Here is a 15,600-nt window from a genome sequence, read left to right as displayed (position 1 = left end):
AGCGACCCGGAAGACTCCGGGCTCACGCAGCCTCTGCTGGAGCGTCTCGGCCGCGGTTTCAGTAACACGGCCAGCGACCCGGGAAACTCCACCCTCTCGTGGCCTCTGCCCGGGTTGTCTCCAACAAAGAGCTGGCCCGCGGCCCCGGAGCGGCTGCCCGCGCTCAAGCACGGGATGCCCCCTCCACGGCCCTTTCGTCGGGGGCCCCCCGTCTCCCAAGGCCGGGAGGACGGGTGGGCTGTCCCCCCTGGCCATAGTGCAACCACTCACGCTCCGTTTTTGCACGTGGTGTGTCATGTTGGGTCCGCTTTATCCCTGGCTGTCCAGGACACTGAGAAACGGTTATGCCCTGCAGTTCGCCTATCGCCCGCCTCTCTTCAACAAGCATCCTTCGTACGCGGCTCGCATGCCCTGCGGGGGCGGCCGCTCTAGAAGTGGAAGTAGCCTCGCTCCTCCGCCGGGGCGCGGTCACGGAGCTGAGCATGGACGAGGCGCACTCAGTCTCCTATTCTCCCTACTTCTTGGTTCCCAAGAAGTCCGGGGGAGTGAGACCCATTTTGGACCTGCGGGTCCTCAACACTCACATAGCCACCAGGAGGTTTCCTCATGCTGACAGTCAAACACCTCCTGGAGTGCATCCGACCCAGGGACTGGATGACATCGGTCGACCTGACGGATGCCTGCGTCCACATCCCCTTTCTGAGGAGGCACAGGCCCTTCCTCAGGTTCACCGTGGGAGACAGGTGTTTTCAATACACCCGGTTTCCTTTCGGCTATTCTCTCGCTCCTCGCACATTCACCAAGTGTGTCGAAGCAGCGCTGGAGCCCCTCCATCGTCACGGTTTGAGGATCCTCACCTACATCGACGACTAGCTTATTCTGGCGTCTTCCCAGCAGTAGGCTGTGCTGCACACGACTCAGGTCCTGCACCACATCGAGTTCCTGGGGTTCACGGTGAACTGACACAAGAGCGCGCTCACCCCGGCTCAGCGGACGGCTTACCTGGGGTTGGAGCTGGACTCGCTCTCCATGACGGCCCGCCACTCCGAGGAGAGACGAACCTCCCTGCTCTCGGCCCTGAGGTCTGCGATGACCATGCCCCTGGTCAGGGTCCAATTGATCAGAACCATCCTGGGTTTAATGGCTGCTGCCCACCCAGTGGTTCAGTTGGGCCACCTGCACATGCGCAGGCTGCAACGTTGGTTCGCATGCCACCGCTGCATGGGGGCGTGGGACGGTCGCAGAAGGCTCCTGATCTTGCCTCACACACGCCAGGATCTCGTCTGTTGGATGGATCCGGCTCTCCTGACGCAAGGAGTCCCCCTGGGCTGTGTGTCACATCGCGTCGAGGTGTTCACGGATGCGTCTCTCGCAGGATGGGGAGGCCCCCTAGACCACCACATGGTGGGCAGTGTTGAGGATTCCACTCCCATTCATATCAATGTGCTGGAAATGACTGCGGTGCAGAAGGTTCTGCTCCATTTCCAGGCCAGGCAGGAGGACAGCCACGTACTTGTCAGGTCGGACAACACCACGGTGGTCGCGTACCTGAACAGGCAGGGGGGGACTCGGTCTCCTCTTCTTCACTGCAAAGCGGCGGAGATCCTCCTGTGGGCGGACCGGCACCTCGCATCTCTCAGAGTGCGACACGTGCCCAGGGTTCTCAACGTCGGTGCGGACAGGATGTTCCGGGGAGGTCCACTCTATGATGAGTGGGGCCTGTCCCTGTGGGTCGCAGCCCAGCTTTGGCACCAGTTCAGACGCCCAGTGGCAGACTTTTTTTGCCAGTGCAGAGAACGCACAGTGCCCACTCTGGTTCTCGCTCAGGTTGTCAGACGGACCCCCTCTAGGGGTAGATGCCTTCGCACACAGGAACTGGCCTCCGGGCCTCCTGTACGCGTTCCCTCCGGCCCACCTCTTGAAGGTGCACAGTCTCCACGTGATCGTGGTTGCTCTGGTGGCTCCGGACACCTCGAGTGCGCGGTGGTTCCCGGACCTGGTTCAGTTGGCCGTCGGGGACCCGTGGCCGATTCCCGACGGGCCTAACGTGCTGCTGCAAGTAGGGGGCGCCCTTCGTTCCCGCCCCTTCCTGGGCAGGAGGCTCCTGGTTTGGAGGCTGAGCGGGTGAGGCTAGTGGAACTAGATCTCCCCCCAGCGGTGGTGTCCACCATCCAGAATGCCAGGGCCCCCTCCACTGTCAAGGCCTACAGGTCTCCTTGGCAGCTCTTCACATCGTGGTGCTCGGAGAGGGGCTTGGACTCGGTCTTCTGTGCCATCGGTGGAGTTTTGGAGTTCCTCTAGACCCTGCTGGACAGCGGCCATGCTGCATCCACTCTTGCTGTGTTTGCATCGGCTATCGTGGCGGCTCATGGCGGCTTCGCTTGTGAAGTGGTTTCTGCGTGGGGCTTGTCGACTTCGGCCACCTCCCAGGCATGTGGTCTCCCCGTGGGACCTCCACATTGTATTCGAGGGTCTTAAGGGACCCCCCTTCGAGCCTTTGGAGCAGGCGGAGGATCGTTTTCTCTCCTTCAAGGCCGCAATCTTGTTAGCGCTAGCATCTGCCAAGAGAGCTGGGGATCTCTGCACTTTGTCGGTCCACCCATCCTGCATGGTGTTCAGCGAGGATGGGGGACTCCTACATCTCTGACCTAACCTGGCCTTTCATCCCAAGGTGATCACTTCGGACTTCCGGTCGCGAGTGATCAGGGTCAGGACGCTCACCTCCATGCTTGACTCGTCTGGGGATGACCCGCGGCTGGGGTTGTTGTGCCCGGTCAGGACTCTGCATTTTTATGTCCAGCGTACAGCTGGCTTTCGCACCACAGACCAGCTGCTTGTGAGGTATGGAGCTCAGGGACGTGGATCCCCACTGGGTCTCGCCCACTGGGTGGGGGGCACTATTGCAGCTGCCTATGAGGCGCAGAATCTCCCGCCGCTGGCGGTGATTCGTGCTCATTCCACATGGCGTGTGGCTGCCTCTGTGGCCCTGTGCAGGGGTGTCACGATGGGTGACATCTGCCAGGCTGCCTCTTGGGCCCCTGCGTCCACCTTCGTGCGCTCATATCTGTTGGATATGTGAACAGACTCTGTGGCCATGCTGGTTTGTAGCGCAAACAGGGGTTCGGTCGCTTAACCGTTTCGGTCCTCTGGCCTGTCTCCGCGTCCCTGGGGGGGCCGCGGTCCGGGGCTTTCCCGCCTGTCGCTTGACTGTGCTGCGGCCAGCGTGTGTGTGTCACTGTGGCGATGCTTGTTCACGTCGCGGGCTGTGCTTGGCACATGGCTGCCCGCCTCGTTCTTCGGGAGTTCTACGATTGTTCTGGACGTACGGTTTGTTACTTCCGTCCTACGCACCAATCCTGTCAGCATGCCAGCTGGGAGTACATTCATCCCTACGGCTTTCGCCTTTGGTGAGTACCCCATAGCGAAGCCCGATGTAGGCGGGCTAAGCACTTATGATGTAGAATTAGTAGTTACTGGACGTAACTCCAGTTCTACGAATAAGTGCGTGCCCACCTACCTGCTGGCCCAGCTGTCTGCTTCCTTACTTTTCGTCATAAGAAGGATTTGCAGTAGGCACCTTGAGGTTATATACCCTTGGCGGGGGGCGTGGCGCTGCGCCATCACATGTAGGGGATTGGTGCGTCAAGCTTGCTTTTTGTCTCAGTGATTAGTCTAGAGGACTGAGGTCCCAATAGCGAAGCCCATCGGCGGGCACGCACTTATTCGTAGAACTGGAGTTACGTTCAGTAACTACTAAGTTTTCCTCCAGGCAGAAAGCATCCATTTTCCTTTCTGGACCAAGTGTTTAACACCCTGTAAGTATTTCTTGAGATGGAAGCTCAGGTGCAATGTGCTTGTTCTGTGTTGCTGAGGACTCTTCCTGGCAGTGAGTCCTCTGAGCTGCAGCTGTCATGAGTTTTTCTTTTACTGAGACATGTATACAGTTCAATCCATTCATGCTTCAATATAAATGTATGAACAAATGTTTTCTGAATGTTGTTCTGTCGGAAATCTTTTAATTCTTGCCGTATTTTTCAGATCATAGTAAACTGATTTTAATGCCTAATATGTTTGTTGAATTTCATATTCAGGTTCAACTCCGGAATTACATTAAGATTCCTGGCCTGATTTGATGTCCTGTGTACATGGAGTCAAGATGAGCGCTGACCTTTAACCTTCCTCCTTTGAGGTTGAAAAGAATTACCTGTTTCTGTTTCTGGGTTTAGTCATAAACATTTTCGGCCACATCCACTAATTGACTTCATTTGTGCACTTAAAATCTGGAGTAAAGGATAACCATTGCAGGGATACATGGAGACTGTCTTCTGTTTCTTGGGTTTAATTTTGGGATGATCTCAGGCACCATGATGTTCTTTCTTTTCTGCCTGTTATTTATTGAGCCTCCCTGAGTTCTTTGTGATTGATGTTATCACACATTTCATTCAGAGCCAGGGGATCATACCTGTTCTGCAGAAGTTTTCCAATCTCGCAACCAGTCAAGAGTTGAAATTATTAAAGGGGGGGCGGCAATTGTTGAGGTGCTCAACAAATCATATAAAAAAGTAGACAGGTAGTGAGCATCCCCCTGCTTAATATCTACAAATTAAGATATCTCAAGATACTAACATTCAAGTCACACCATTAAGTATTTATTACTTTTTGGTCTCATCAAAAAACACCTTGAATTTAAAAAAAATGCTGAAAGTGTGGAAAAGATTGTGATCATTTCAGTCCTTGCATATTCAAACTCAACAATGGGCATACAGAGTAAATTTGTATGAATGTGTGTAAACAGACCTTGCAAACTCCCTTACATAATAGATTTAATCGGGGGCTACTTAAATTTGTGTGATGCTTGTGTTGGCCTTTGTTTGCTATTTTACTAGTTTAGTAGAAAAATACAGTGAGTACATTTATGCATAAATAATCCAATATGTTTAATTTTGCCCTTAGAAATCAAACTTTGATCAAACAGCACATGCACTTGGAAGAGCATTTATCATGACGACATTCATATACATTCATAACCTGTGAATTCAATGATCCTTAAAGGAAAGCATTTGGGATATAATTCTTTGCATGTCTTGCAAAAACAATCCCAAAAAAATTATGTTGATATGTTTTACACACTTTGACATAAGAGCTAAGTGCTGAGCTCAATAGTTAAACAGTGAAGGCTCTTAATAAGCCCACACAGGTGTGAGCGTCCTGTGCTCTTTTACTTGAACTGCTGCACTGCACGATGAGGCACAGGAAGTTTATATTAAATAATCTTAGACAAACCTTTGACCCCTCAAAGGTCAAACAAAGAAAGAATAGAAGCTTCAGAAAATTTTATTGCGTTTAGTTCCATGTTCCTGCAATATTCTTGGAAGCAGCAGCAACTGCCATCAAGCACAGAGTCCAGTAAAATCCACAGCAATGCTCTGTGGAAACCAAAATTTCAGAGGGTGTAGTAGGGGTTTGGATAGAGATAATGGGGGAAACTGAAGTGGCAGGTAAGGGCCGAAGGGTGTAAATCAGAGGTCTCAAACTCCAGTCCTCGAGGGTCGCAGACCTTCATGTTTTCCATGTCTCCCTGCTTCAACACACCTGACTCTCATGAAGGTTTGTCACCAAGTTCACCAGAAAGCCTGCTAACGAGCCTCATTGCAATCTTTATTTTTGACATTCACAACTCCTGTTGAGTTAATTTGATGACTATGGCATACCTTTTGAGTCACACCACAGCCATCAAAGGGTCAAACTGAAACGAGGCCCAGTTCATCCTGCTGTATTGAGCAGCCACATGTTTCAGGAAGCTCCCTTAGAAGTAGTGGTTGTGCATCACCTGGGAAGTGGAGAGAGAGAAGAGAGACCATTTCTCAACAGTGTCATGTTAAACATAACATGATTTAAGTACCGAGTTATCATACCCAAGTTCACTTGCAGATCAGCTGCAGCAGGCCCAGTGGCTTTCAGCATCATCTCAGATTATTACAATGCAGTGAAGCACTCAAATCCCTCTATGCTGCTTCAGCCATGTCAGTCTCCAGCTGTGAGGCTTGTCCCAAGGTTTCTTCAGGAATGAAGCTGCAATAGCATGAAATCTATTGCATCATGTCACAGTTTGTATATTAAAGAGCCAATATAACCATCGGTAAAAGTGTTACCAGGGACTTCTGGTTGAGAGGAGTCGCTCATTAAATCATTTTCAGAAACAGGGCCAAGCTGGTGTTGAAGCTGCTTTCCATTTAACAGAATTCTTCCGAGCTTCGTTGCCAGCACCGCAGCTTCACCACATCCTCATCACTGGTTTTGCTCAACTTACACAAACTAAAACAAGTTGAATCTAAAGCAAAACAGCAAAACTATATACAACTCCAGCACTGCGAGACACAAAGCCCCTCCTTCCATGGTCACCCTCCATAACTGTGATGTACCACTGTACCGGCACAGTGCTATGAAGCAGAACATCTCCCTCAAAGTCTTGTTAGACGGCACACAAAAAGCCATAGTGTGAACCAAGTCATGTTCATGCTACACTAAAACTTACTAAATGTCAGGTCTCTGTTGGGCAAGTCACTTTAAATGAATGTTTTTATTGCTGGGGAAAAAGTTGATTTCATGTTTTTTAACAGAAACTTGGTTAATACAAGGTAATCTATTGAATCAGCTCCTCCACACTTTGAATTTATCAGTAAGGTCAGAGAGTTCAGAAAAAGATAGACTAACTTCTCTGTATGATAGTATACACCACCACTGCAATACAGAAAGTTTGACCTTTTTGAGCATGGTAAATAGACTACACTTGTGTAGCGCTCAGCCTGCGCTTTTTACCCTGCTTGACAGAGCACTCTCACAACTGTCATACTAGGCAAGGTGGGTGAAGTGTCTTACCCAAGTTTTACGCCTGCGGGAGCGGGGATCAAACCGCCAACCTTCCGGTTATAAGACAATCCGCTCTACCAACTGAGCTGCTGTCGCCCCAAGTAACTGTGTCAAGTAACCTCGTCAAGTAACCTCTTCCTGTTAGACGTTACTAGTAACCACCAACAGAATACAAACGGCAACAAAATACCAAGTTCTTTCATGACTTTACCAAAACTTCTATCTGCTGTAAGCACTGATTATGAATCTGTTGTTATAATGGATGATTTTTAATATTTACAATCCGAGGGAGTGTTTAAGAATTTGTGAACATCCTTGAAAATTGTGGACTTTTCCAAAATGCAACAAAATCCACACACAACAAGGGACAAATTTTAGACTTACGTATTTCCAAAGGTCTAAACTTTTCTGGGATTGTGGGGAAGGATGTTGCTATTTCTAATCATTACTTTGTTTCATTTAAAGTTTCCATCTCATCTGACTTGAGCAGAAGTAAAACAGTTAATCAAAAAATGTCACATTGATGAAAACACACATACATTCTTTACCTAGACGTTAACTCACACACCAGCCCTGCCTTCAGCTCCTGTCAATGGCCTTGTGGATAATTTCACCTCTAAAATTATAAACATCGTTGATACCAGAGCTCCAGTCAGAGTCACAGTTCTGTGATGGGACAAAAGCCCCATGGAGCAGTGATACACTGTTGAAAGCCCAAAAAAGAGTGCAGACATGCAGAATGCAGTTCAATACAGCATCCATAGAAAAACTTACATAACAGGCATTTGTAAGTGTAGTGTTTGATACAATTTAGAACTTCAAAGAGTTTTCACAGACATTTTTACAGAAACAAGGACTTCAATGTGTATTTCAAATTAATTCAGAAAAGTTTAGATTTTTTTTAATCACTGTGTTGAGTGATTTGAATCACCCTCATTAAAACAAAAAAAAACCAAACAAACAGAAAAAGCTAAAAAAAAAAAACAAGCAGAGATATTCAACAACACAGCAGAATAGCTTCTAACAAGTTTTCCAACAACAGATATTCATATTAAGCAGAAGTGACTTATGGCTCTACAGTGGTCCATTCTATGGAACCCCATACCATTCATGGTCTATTCTATTCTATTCTATTCTATTCTGGTTTTCTCTTCTTGTTTTGAAAAGCTCATAGTTTTCATCCAAGTCTTTCAAAGTTTAAAAATTGTAAGGTGTAGTATTACGGGAGCATGTTGCATGTAATGTCAGTAGTATAATCGAAATTATGTCGCTCATGTATGCATTAAATCCCACCAAACAGAACAACATGGGTAATAAAGTGAAAATGTGGAAATGTGACGCTTGTAATACCAAAACCCTCCAGTGAGGGGCGCTCAGACCTCACAGCTCACCTGTACCAACAGCCGATTGAAAAGTTTCAATCTGCGCTTTCTGGGTAATTAATATGTCTCCCCGTTTGTTTCTGTGGTTTCCGTGTGTGTGTGTGTGTGTGTGTGTGTGTGTGTGTGTGTGTGTGTGTGTGTGTGTGTGTGTGTGTGTGTGTGTGAGTGTGTGAGAGAGAGAGAGATTGGGCGCACGCACGCACGCGAGAGTGATCGTGTTCGGGCGCGCGCGCGTGGAAATGTAGGAAGTAACTTCAAGACAACTTCAAGCGCAGGGCGGCGAACCGGAGAAGAAAACCTTCAGATTATCGGGAAAAGTTGTGATTCACGAGGAAAATACTGACTTTGACCAGGAAAACTACTTCATCGAGTTTTATGTAAATCATTTTCCACCGTTTTTCTCCACTTTCATCTTTGTTGGGGACGCGCAGGTGAAGTGAGACTATTTTTCCTCAACTTGTGTGATTGGGAGTTTGGCTGAGGAGGAGTTCAGGTGCAAGGATTTGACCCATTTCTGGGCTAATAAACATGAAGTGAGCGGTTTTCTCCCAAAGGTGAGACTCATTTTGTTATTCTCTGCTGCTCTGCGGTTGATGTGTGTCCTGAGAAGACGCATATGTGAGAATTTACAATGGAAATATGAATTATCTCATATCCATGTTAATAATCTTTGCGCATGCGCACATGCATGTTTTTAAGTAGATGTATTTACAAACAGTAAAGTTAATTTCAAAATGTTAATGTTAATGTAGATTTTTCAATTATCTGCACCAGAGCATTTTTACTTTTTCTCTCTCCATGAAAGGACAAATTCCTTTACTTCCTTCTTTCTCCTCTCCGTTCTTCGATCTGTTTCTCCCCTAGAATCTTAATCTAAATCAGTACGATTGAGAGCTACAGAAAAGGATCAAGGCCACTGATGGAAACAGTTATTCACAAGATACCAAAGTAATCAGAGTACATCAATAATGACTGAATTTCAAGACTTTAATAATCCAGATCCTTCCAAATTTAAAGCTTTAAATGGGAAACTGTAGTGTTCTGTAAAAAGTGCCGTCAGGTCATTAGAAATATAATCCATAATTAATTTCTCAAAACTTAGTGAATAGCAGATTTTGATAAATGTATAATCCAGTGCAGTTACAGCCCTAATTATTTCAGACATATTGAAGGCATACAGAGAGAAAAAATGACCCAAAACAAATTAGGTCAACAAAAACTGAAACCAGCCCCACTTGTCAGAGCAGGTGTGAGTTCAGAACAAGATAAGGAGTTAGAAATAGCAATTTAAAACAACAAATCCAAAATGACAGACATCAACAGCATCTTCTTTAGTGTTTATATAAATCATTTTGTGATCACAAGATCCATAATATGACTGCTTTTCACATGTTCACTTCATGATGTTAAATTATATCTCTGGATATTAACTATACAGATCACATTGTGGTCTGCTTCTTTGCCAATTATTAGTCTGCTGTAAGTTTCAAGTGTACGTGAATGCCACGAGAAAAGGTTCTGATGCTTATAAAGGGTATAATCCATACATGAAGTTTTATAATGTTTTCCCTTGATGTTTATACTTGATTACATTTCAGAACCTGTGATGTTTCAGTCTTACTTAATTGAAAGAAGTGGAGTCTGTACTTTCAATTTATGTGTTCATTCACTGAAATCTGAGTGAGGAAGTTTCTATTGAACTGCTGTCTTATTATTGACAGCAAATAATCGGGGTTGTTTTTTAGGTGATAAGAAATTTGAATATTGTAAATACGGACTTTTGTTGGGGTTTTCATCTCTCTTTTCGTTAAAATGAAAGAATACTGTATATTTGGTGTCACTATTATTTAAAGGTAATTATACTGTAACTCAGACACATCAGGAAGCACACCTTCATATTCAGTCCACTGCAGTTTCTCATTCCTACAGTCCTAGTATTCTGAAATCGTGTCCCTGTAGTATCATCTGTACTTAAAGTGCAGTTTAATTGGAAAGCCATTCATGAGAAAACTTTGTGATTGTTGTCACTGTGTGTGTTCCTGCAGTGGATGCTGGCACAGAGTTATGCTGAAGCTCCTCTCTGACTGCCAGGATGAGCACGACAGATGGAGCCAGGTCCTTTGAGCAGGATGGAGAGGCCCGTGTGGTGCAGATCTACCCCAGAGTGTCCCAGGACACAGCCGCCTACTGTCCCCTGCAGGTCAGCAGCCACGACACGGCCAGGGTGGTCATCCACAACGCCGTGGTCACTCTGGGCCTGGACTCCAGCCGCACGTACAGTCTCCTGGAGGTCAGGGAGGGCGGCGGAGAGGAGAGGCCGCTGGATGTCGGGGAGTGCCCTTTGGAGCGGGTCCTGCTGTGGCCCGCTGAGGTACAGAAGTGGCACCCTCAGGTCAAAGGGTACTACTTCATCCTGCAGCAGCGAGCAGATAAAGGAGGAAACCAAGCAGAGACCAGTAAGGAGGAGTATGACGACCTCTGCAACCTTCCCTCCGTGACCGAGCAGAGCGTGGTGGAGGCTTTACGGCAGCGCTTCTACAAGCACAAAATCTACACCTACGCCAGCAACATCCTCTTCGCCATCAATCCCAACAAGTTCCTGCCAGTTTACTACAACCCCAAGTATGTCAAGATGTACGAGAATCAGCCGCTGGGCAAGCTCAGCCCTCACATATTCGCCATAGCCGACGCCGCCTTCCGCGCCATGCTCAACCGGCAGGCCAACCAGTGCATTGTGATATCCGGTGAGAGCAGCTCAGGGAAAACGGAGAGCAGCAGCTATCTGATCCACTGCCTGACCGCACTCAGCCAGAAGAACTACTCCAGCAGGGTGCAACGGACCATCCTCGGGGCCGGGCCGGTGTTGGAGGTAGGTCACTGTGACATGAAGCTGCACGACAGCCAAGAAAAAAAAAATCTAGTCTCTCTGACGTTTAGCACACTTTATTTCAGCTTATCCGCATTTCTCAATTGTTATATAGAAACTTCAGAGATGTTATTATTCTAGTCTTAGATACAATCATCTTCTATGCTGCCCAAGTTCAACACAAAGGCCCCCAAAGTCAACTTGGATACGAACCAGGAACATTCTCTGTGTGAGGCAAGAGCAATCAATATTGAGTGGCCGCACACTGAAGGCTGAAGGCCGTGATAAATACCAAAGATTTAGCAAAAGCAAGTTTCTGGGGCTGCAACAGGGAGACCTGCATGTTACTCAGTACATGAAGTGTAGGCAACCAAGCAGCTCCCAGAAAGGCACCCAGCCTTAAAACCAGAAGAATATTTGGTGCGCTTAGCAATAAACAGCCAAATGGAAACTTTGGAATTGTTCAAAATCATACAGCAAAACTTCCATTGTATCCTTCTGCAAACTTCAGCAATAAATACAATATCTGACTAAATGATTATAGAACAGTATCAATTTAAAAGTAATTTACAGAAATACATCTATAAGTACTTAAAGATTACCAAAGTGCACTGAATGGTATTATTGTCCATATTGTATACCGTACATATAATTAAGAAAACATGTAGTACAATCATCTTTTCAATTCATCATAGTTTTTTAAGCACTTTAAACAACCACAGGGACACAAGGCGCTGTACACAGAAATACAAATCCAAAGACAGAACCTTTTTTTGAGCAATCAAAAGTAAAAAATGCAAAGATATTTTAGTATCATTGGTATTACATTAAAGAAGGAACAAGAGAATGATTGTCATTTTTGCCTGAAAACACAGGTCAACTATTCAAAAGATGGTTCATCGCTTTTTGGTTCAGTTGGGTTTTAATCCAACGGTCACAATTGATTTGGTTTGATTCTCCAGCCTGTGTTCATGAAGTGAATAATGTGACAAGCAGCACTTTGGGAACATTCAAACTCTGGAAATTCACTATATGAGTGAAGGTTTTACTGTCAAATCAGCCATTTTCACTGTAGTGGTGGTGGCGGCGAGGTCTATAATTTAAACTATAAATGTGGTGTTGAGTATTGTGACAGATCCTAGATAAATACTAACAGTTAAGTATAATAAGTGTTTTTCCTTTTGCCCCTAATTTACATGAGCTGTAACTTGGTCATTTTTTTTCCTTCACATTTACTGCTTGCAGCGATTCAGAAGCAGCTTGTTGACTTTATTTCTATGATTTCATTCGTCAGTTGCAGAATTTTGTTAATTAATTGTGATTAATCATAATTTCCTTTCATATATAAAATTCTGAATTTGCCTAGCATGAATGCACAGTACATGAACGTAGAGTTATCACAGGTCAGTCAGCCTTTTGAGATATGCTTCTGATTGGCTATCAAAGCTGAATTCTTGAAATGATTTTGAAGCACACTGCTCTTTATCTCTGCTTCAACAGGGAAACCATGACTTTTCTGAAACGCCCTTCCTTGCATTTATGGAGATGTTTCCATCGGAAAGCTAAGCTATGCTGGAATGTAAAATGACGGTGTTCTGAGTTTGTTTCTTGTTTAAACAGGGTTGTAAGGAGTAGATCTGCCACCAATTATTCTAGGAAATAATTGAACATATTAAAGCATTGACAATCAGCAGTGCTGTCTACTAACGGAGGATCAAAAGGCTCAAGGAATACAACCCCTCCAAAAAAGAGAAATTAAAGGGGTTTTTTTTTTTTTTTACAAATAACATATAGTTTTGCTTTGTATGAAATGCTATACTGAAGAATGCACCATGAAGAAGATATCTAATGTGCACAGTTTGTGATGGACTGGTGACCCACTCGGAGGCCTGAACTATGAAGCTGGATTCCCTCTTATCGAGGTAACTTCAGGGACTGACCCTGAGTTATGCTCTATAACAGAGAGTCAGCAACTTTCTGCCAGCATTCCTTCCTGTCTTTCACTGTAGCAACAGTGTTGCTTTTGGCCTGGATAACGGGTCTGAATTCTTCATATTTTTGAAGACTAATTGTCTGCTCCCCCTTGGTGAAGCAAGCTGCTCTGCAACACTCCTTTTTTATGAACGCACGCTGATCGATATTGGGAAAGCCTGGTTTGAATTACCGAGTTGATATCCAGCTACCCCTTATCAAGGTTTGCGAATGTCTTTGTTTGTCAGTCCAGATAACAGAGATATATCCCGGGTGTATTAATTCTGTTTTGCTGTACAGGCCTCAGGTGTACCGTGCCCTCGGCCATAGTTAGCTGGGATTGGCTCCAGCCAGTGGAGTAGTTCAAATTAACCTTTGTGTTCGCAGAAAGTGAAAGCACAATTTAAATAGCACAGTCATTCACATTTCCTGATGCTGTCTGTGTTTTGTGCTATAGATTGCTCAGAAACAAGCGACAGTGAGAAAATCATATTGATGTGCCGTTCTCGCTGTCTCTGTCGGAAAGATCTTTGTGGTTGTTGCAGCTGCAAATCGCCCAGTTGTGACCTTGAACTGTTGTTAGTTCGACACCCCTGATCGTGATGGTAATCATCTCGCTGGTCGAAGCTGCTCATGTCGTGTGAACCAGATGAAGCTTCACACTGGGGCCAGAAGTGACGGCTGCCAGGTCATGGGTTTTGTTTTTTCTTGTTTTGTGACTTGTGGCCAAAGCTCTGCATGAAGCTCGCTCTGGTTTTTTCAACGTGCATCTAAAATATGGTCTCAAGCAGAAAGTTGCTGATAAAGAAACCACAGCACTTCCTGCAGCAAATATATCAGTGGAACAGTCTGAGTGAGTTCAAAGCAGTATTGTAAAGTCAGATTAGCAGATTAAAAAAAAAAGTGTGTCACTAAGTATTACTTCTCATAATCACCTGTATTTGATAATTTGATTAATATAGTTTGTTACTAACTTTACATTTAAAAATTCAGTGTCTGTTTTCCATTCTTTTTTACTCAGCGTTTGATTTAAACCAGGGGTAAGAGCATGGTGTATGTCTTCTCTTTGCATGTTTTAGTTGCGTTTTAACTGCATTTGACCAGGCAGATCAATAAGAACAGAAACTCCTTCGTAAGGAATTTTTCTAAAAGATGTTGTGGTTAACAGCTGTTGGGATCCAAAAGCATTTTCAGAGCCATAATAGTAATCAGTCAGCGAGTTATTGCCTTAATAATAATATAGAGACCTGCTGCTGTCATACCTGTTACACCTGGGGCTGTTCGCTGTTACGGAAAAACCATACTTGCAACGTTCGTGCTTTCCTCAGACGCCACACATTGGAAATCGGAATTTTTTAAATAAAATAAAAAAACCTCTTGACTGAATATTCACACTTTCTGTAACATAAAACTGGAGATTTTTTTTGTGTTGTCACATCAGCCATCGGCCCTTTCCCTCCCCTCTCAATCTCTGATTCAGTCGGCTGTTGCACAATAACGTCTAACTGGCATGTGAAACTGGCCGAATGCTGAGTTTTCAAGAGAGTTCAGCCATGAAGAGACTCAAAACTTCTGTTCAGTGCAAAGCTGACGAGAGACATAGAAAACAAATTAATAATGCTGAAGGTAAAGTACAAATTCTGAAGTGAAAATCTGAGCTACACTTTGAAAAAAAAATCAAAATACAATTTACTTTTGAAGTTTTATGTTCGTTTTATTGCAGTGTCAATAAGCATGCATTCAGTTTAGTGCTCTGGATTGCTCAGTATTAATTATTAATATTAATTACTGTCAGATGTGTTAATTTTACCATTTCAGTGTGTTTTTAAATGATATATTTATCATATGATCAAGTGTTTTGGGGATTACTCAGTGGTGATTTGTTTTGTAAGTGTAACACGTGGAGATATAAAATGGGAAGTGATGGTTTTTCTTACCTAAATGTAGAAAAAAGTCTCTGCCAGCATCTCCTGAATGACTGATCTGATCTCAGACTTTAAGTTCTTTAAAACAGACTCCTAACCAGAGGTGGAAGTAATGAATTACTTTTATTCATATTCCTGTAATTAACCATAAAATACAAGAAACATTCAAAATGCACTGACTACAGTTAGCCACTTTGGATTCCGTGAATCTGCCTCAGCGACTGGAATGTGAAACCACAATCAGCAGGAAGGTGTCTATTCCATTTTCTTTTCTTTCCATATTTTCTTAATATTAAATTAATTAAGCTTTTACACAAAGGATCTCTGTCACACATGCAGAATCTCAGGGAGCCAGCCTTTGTCAGACTGTCATTTACTGAGCTGAACAAGTTGAGTGAGTTTGCATTTTTTATTCAGTCAGTTGATGTTACTGGAATTTTTATGTTTCCCAATCAGTTATTTAAGGAACTGCAAATATAACATGAAGAGATTTTTTTTTAACCCAGTTTTAATTTGTTACTACTTTCTGTTTTAGCTGAACAAATGAAACAACCACTAACTCCATCGTTCCCCACCTGTTCGCAGT

At 44.7% G+C, this 15,600-nt stretch overlaps 1 protein-coding gene across 2 annotated transcripts in view; it reads left to right on the top strand.

Annotated features, from left to right (window-relative positions):
- Positions 1-8,443: 8,443 nt before the first annotated feature.
- LOC115405404 (unconventional myosin-IXb-like) overlaps positions 8,444-15,600 on the top strand; it is a 33,264-nt gene continuing 26,107 nt past the window's right edge. The window contains exons 1-2 of one of the 2 annotated variants that reach the window (XM_030114971.1): positions 8,444-8,806; positions 10,298-11,121. In XM_030114971.1, coding sequence (XP_029970831.1) covers positions 10,345-11,121 — 777 coding nt within the window. In that variant the 5' untranslated portion in view covers positions 8,444-8,806; positions 10,298-10,344. The remainder of the gene's footprint in view (positions 8,807-10,297; positions 11,122-15,600) is intronic. The other variant, XM_030114972.1, reaches the window with a different exon arrangement.

Source organism: Salarias fasciatus, chromosome 18, assembly GCF_902148845.1.
Source record: "Salarias fasciatus chromosome 18, fSalaFa1.1, whole genome shotgun sequence".
Taxonomy (NCBI): Eukaryota; Metazoa; Chordata; class Actinopteri; order Blenniiformes; family Blenniidae; genus Salarias; species Salarias fasciatus.
The sequence above is the reverse complement of the archived record's forward strand: the minus strand, read 5'-3'. Positions and strand labels throughout refer to the sequence as shown.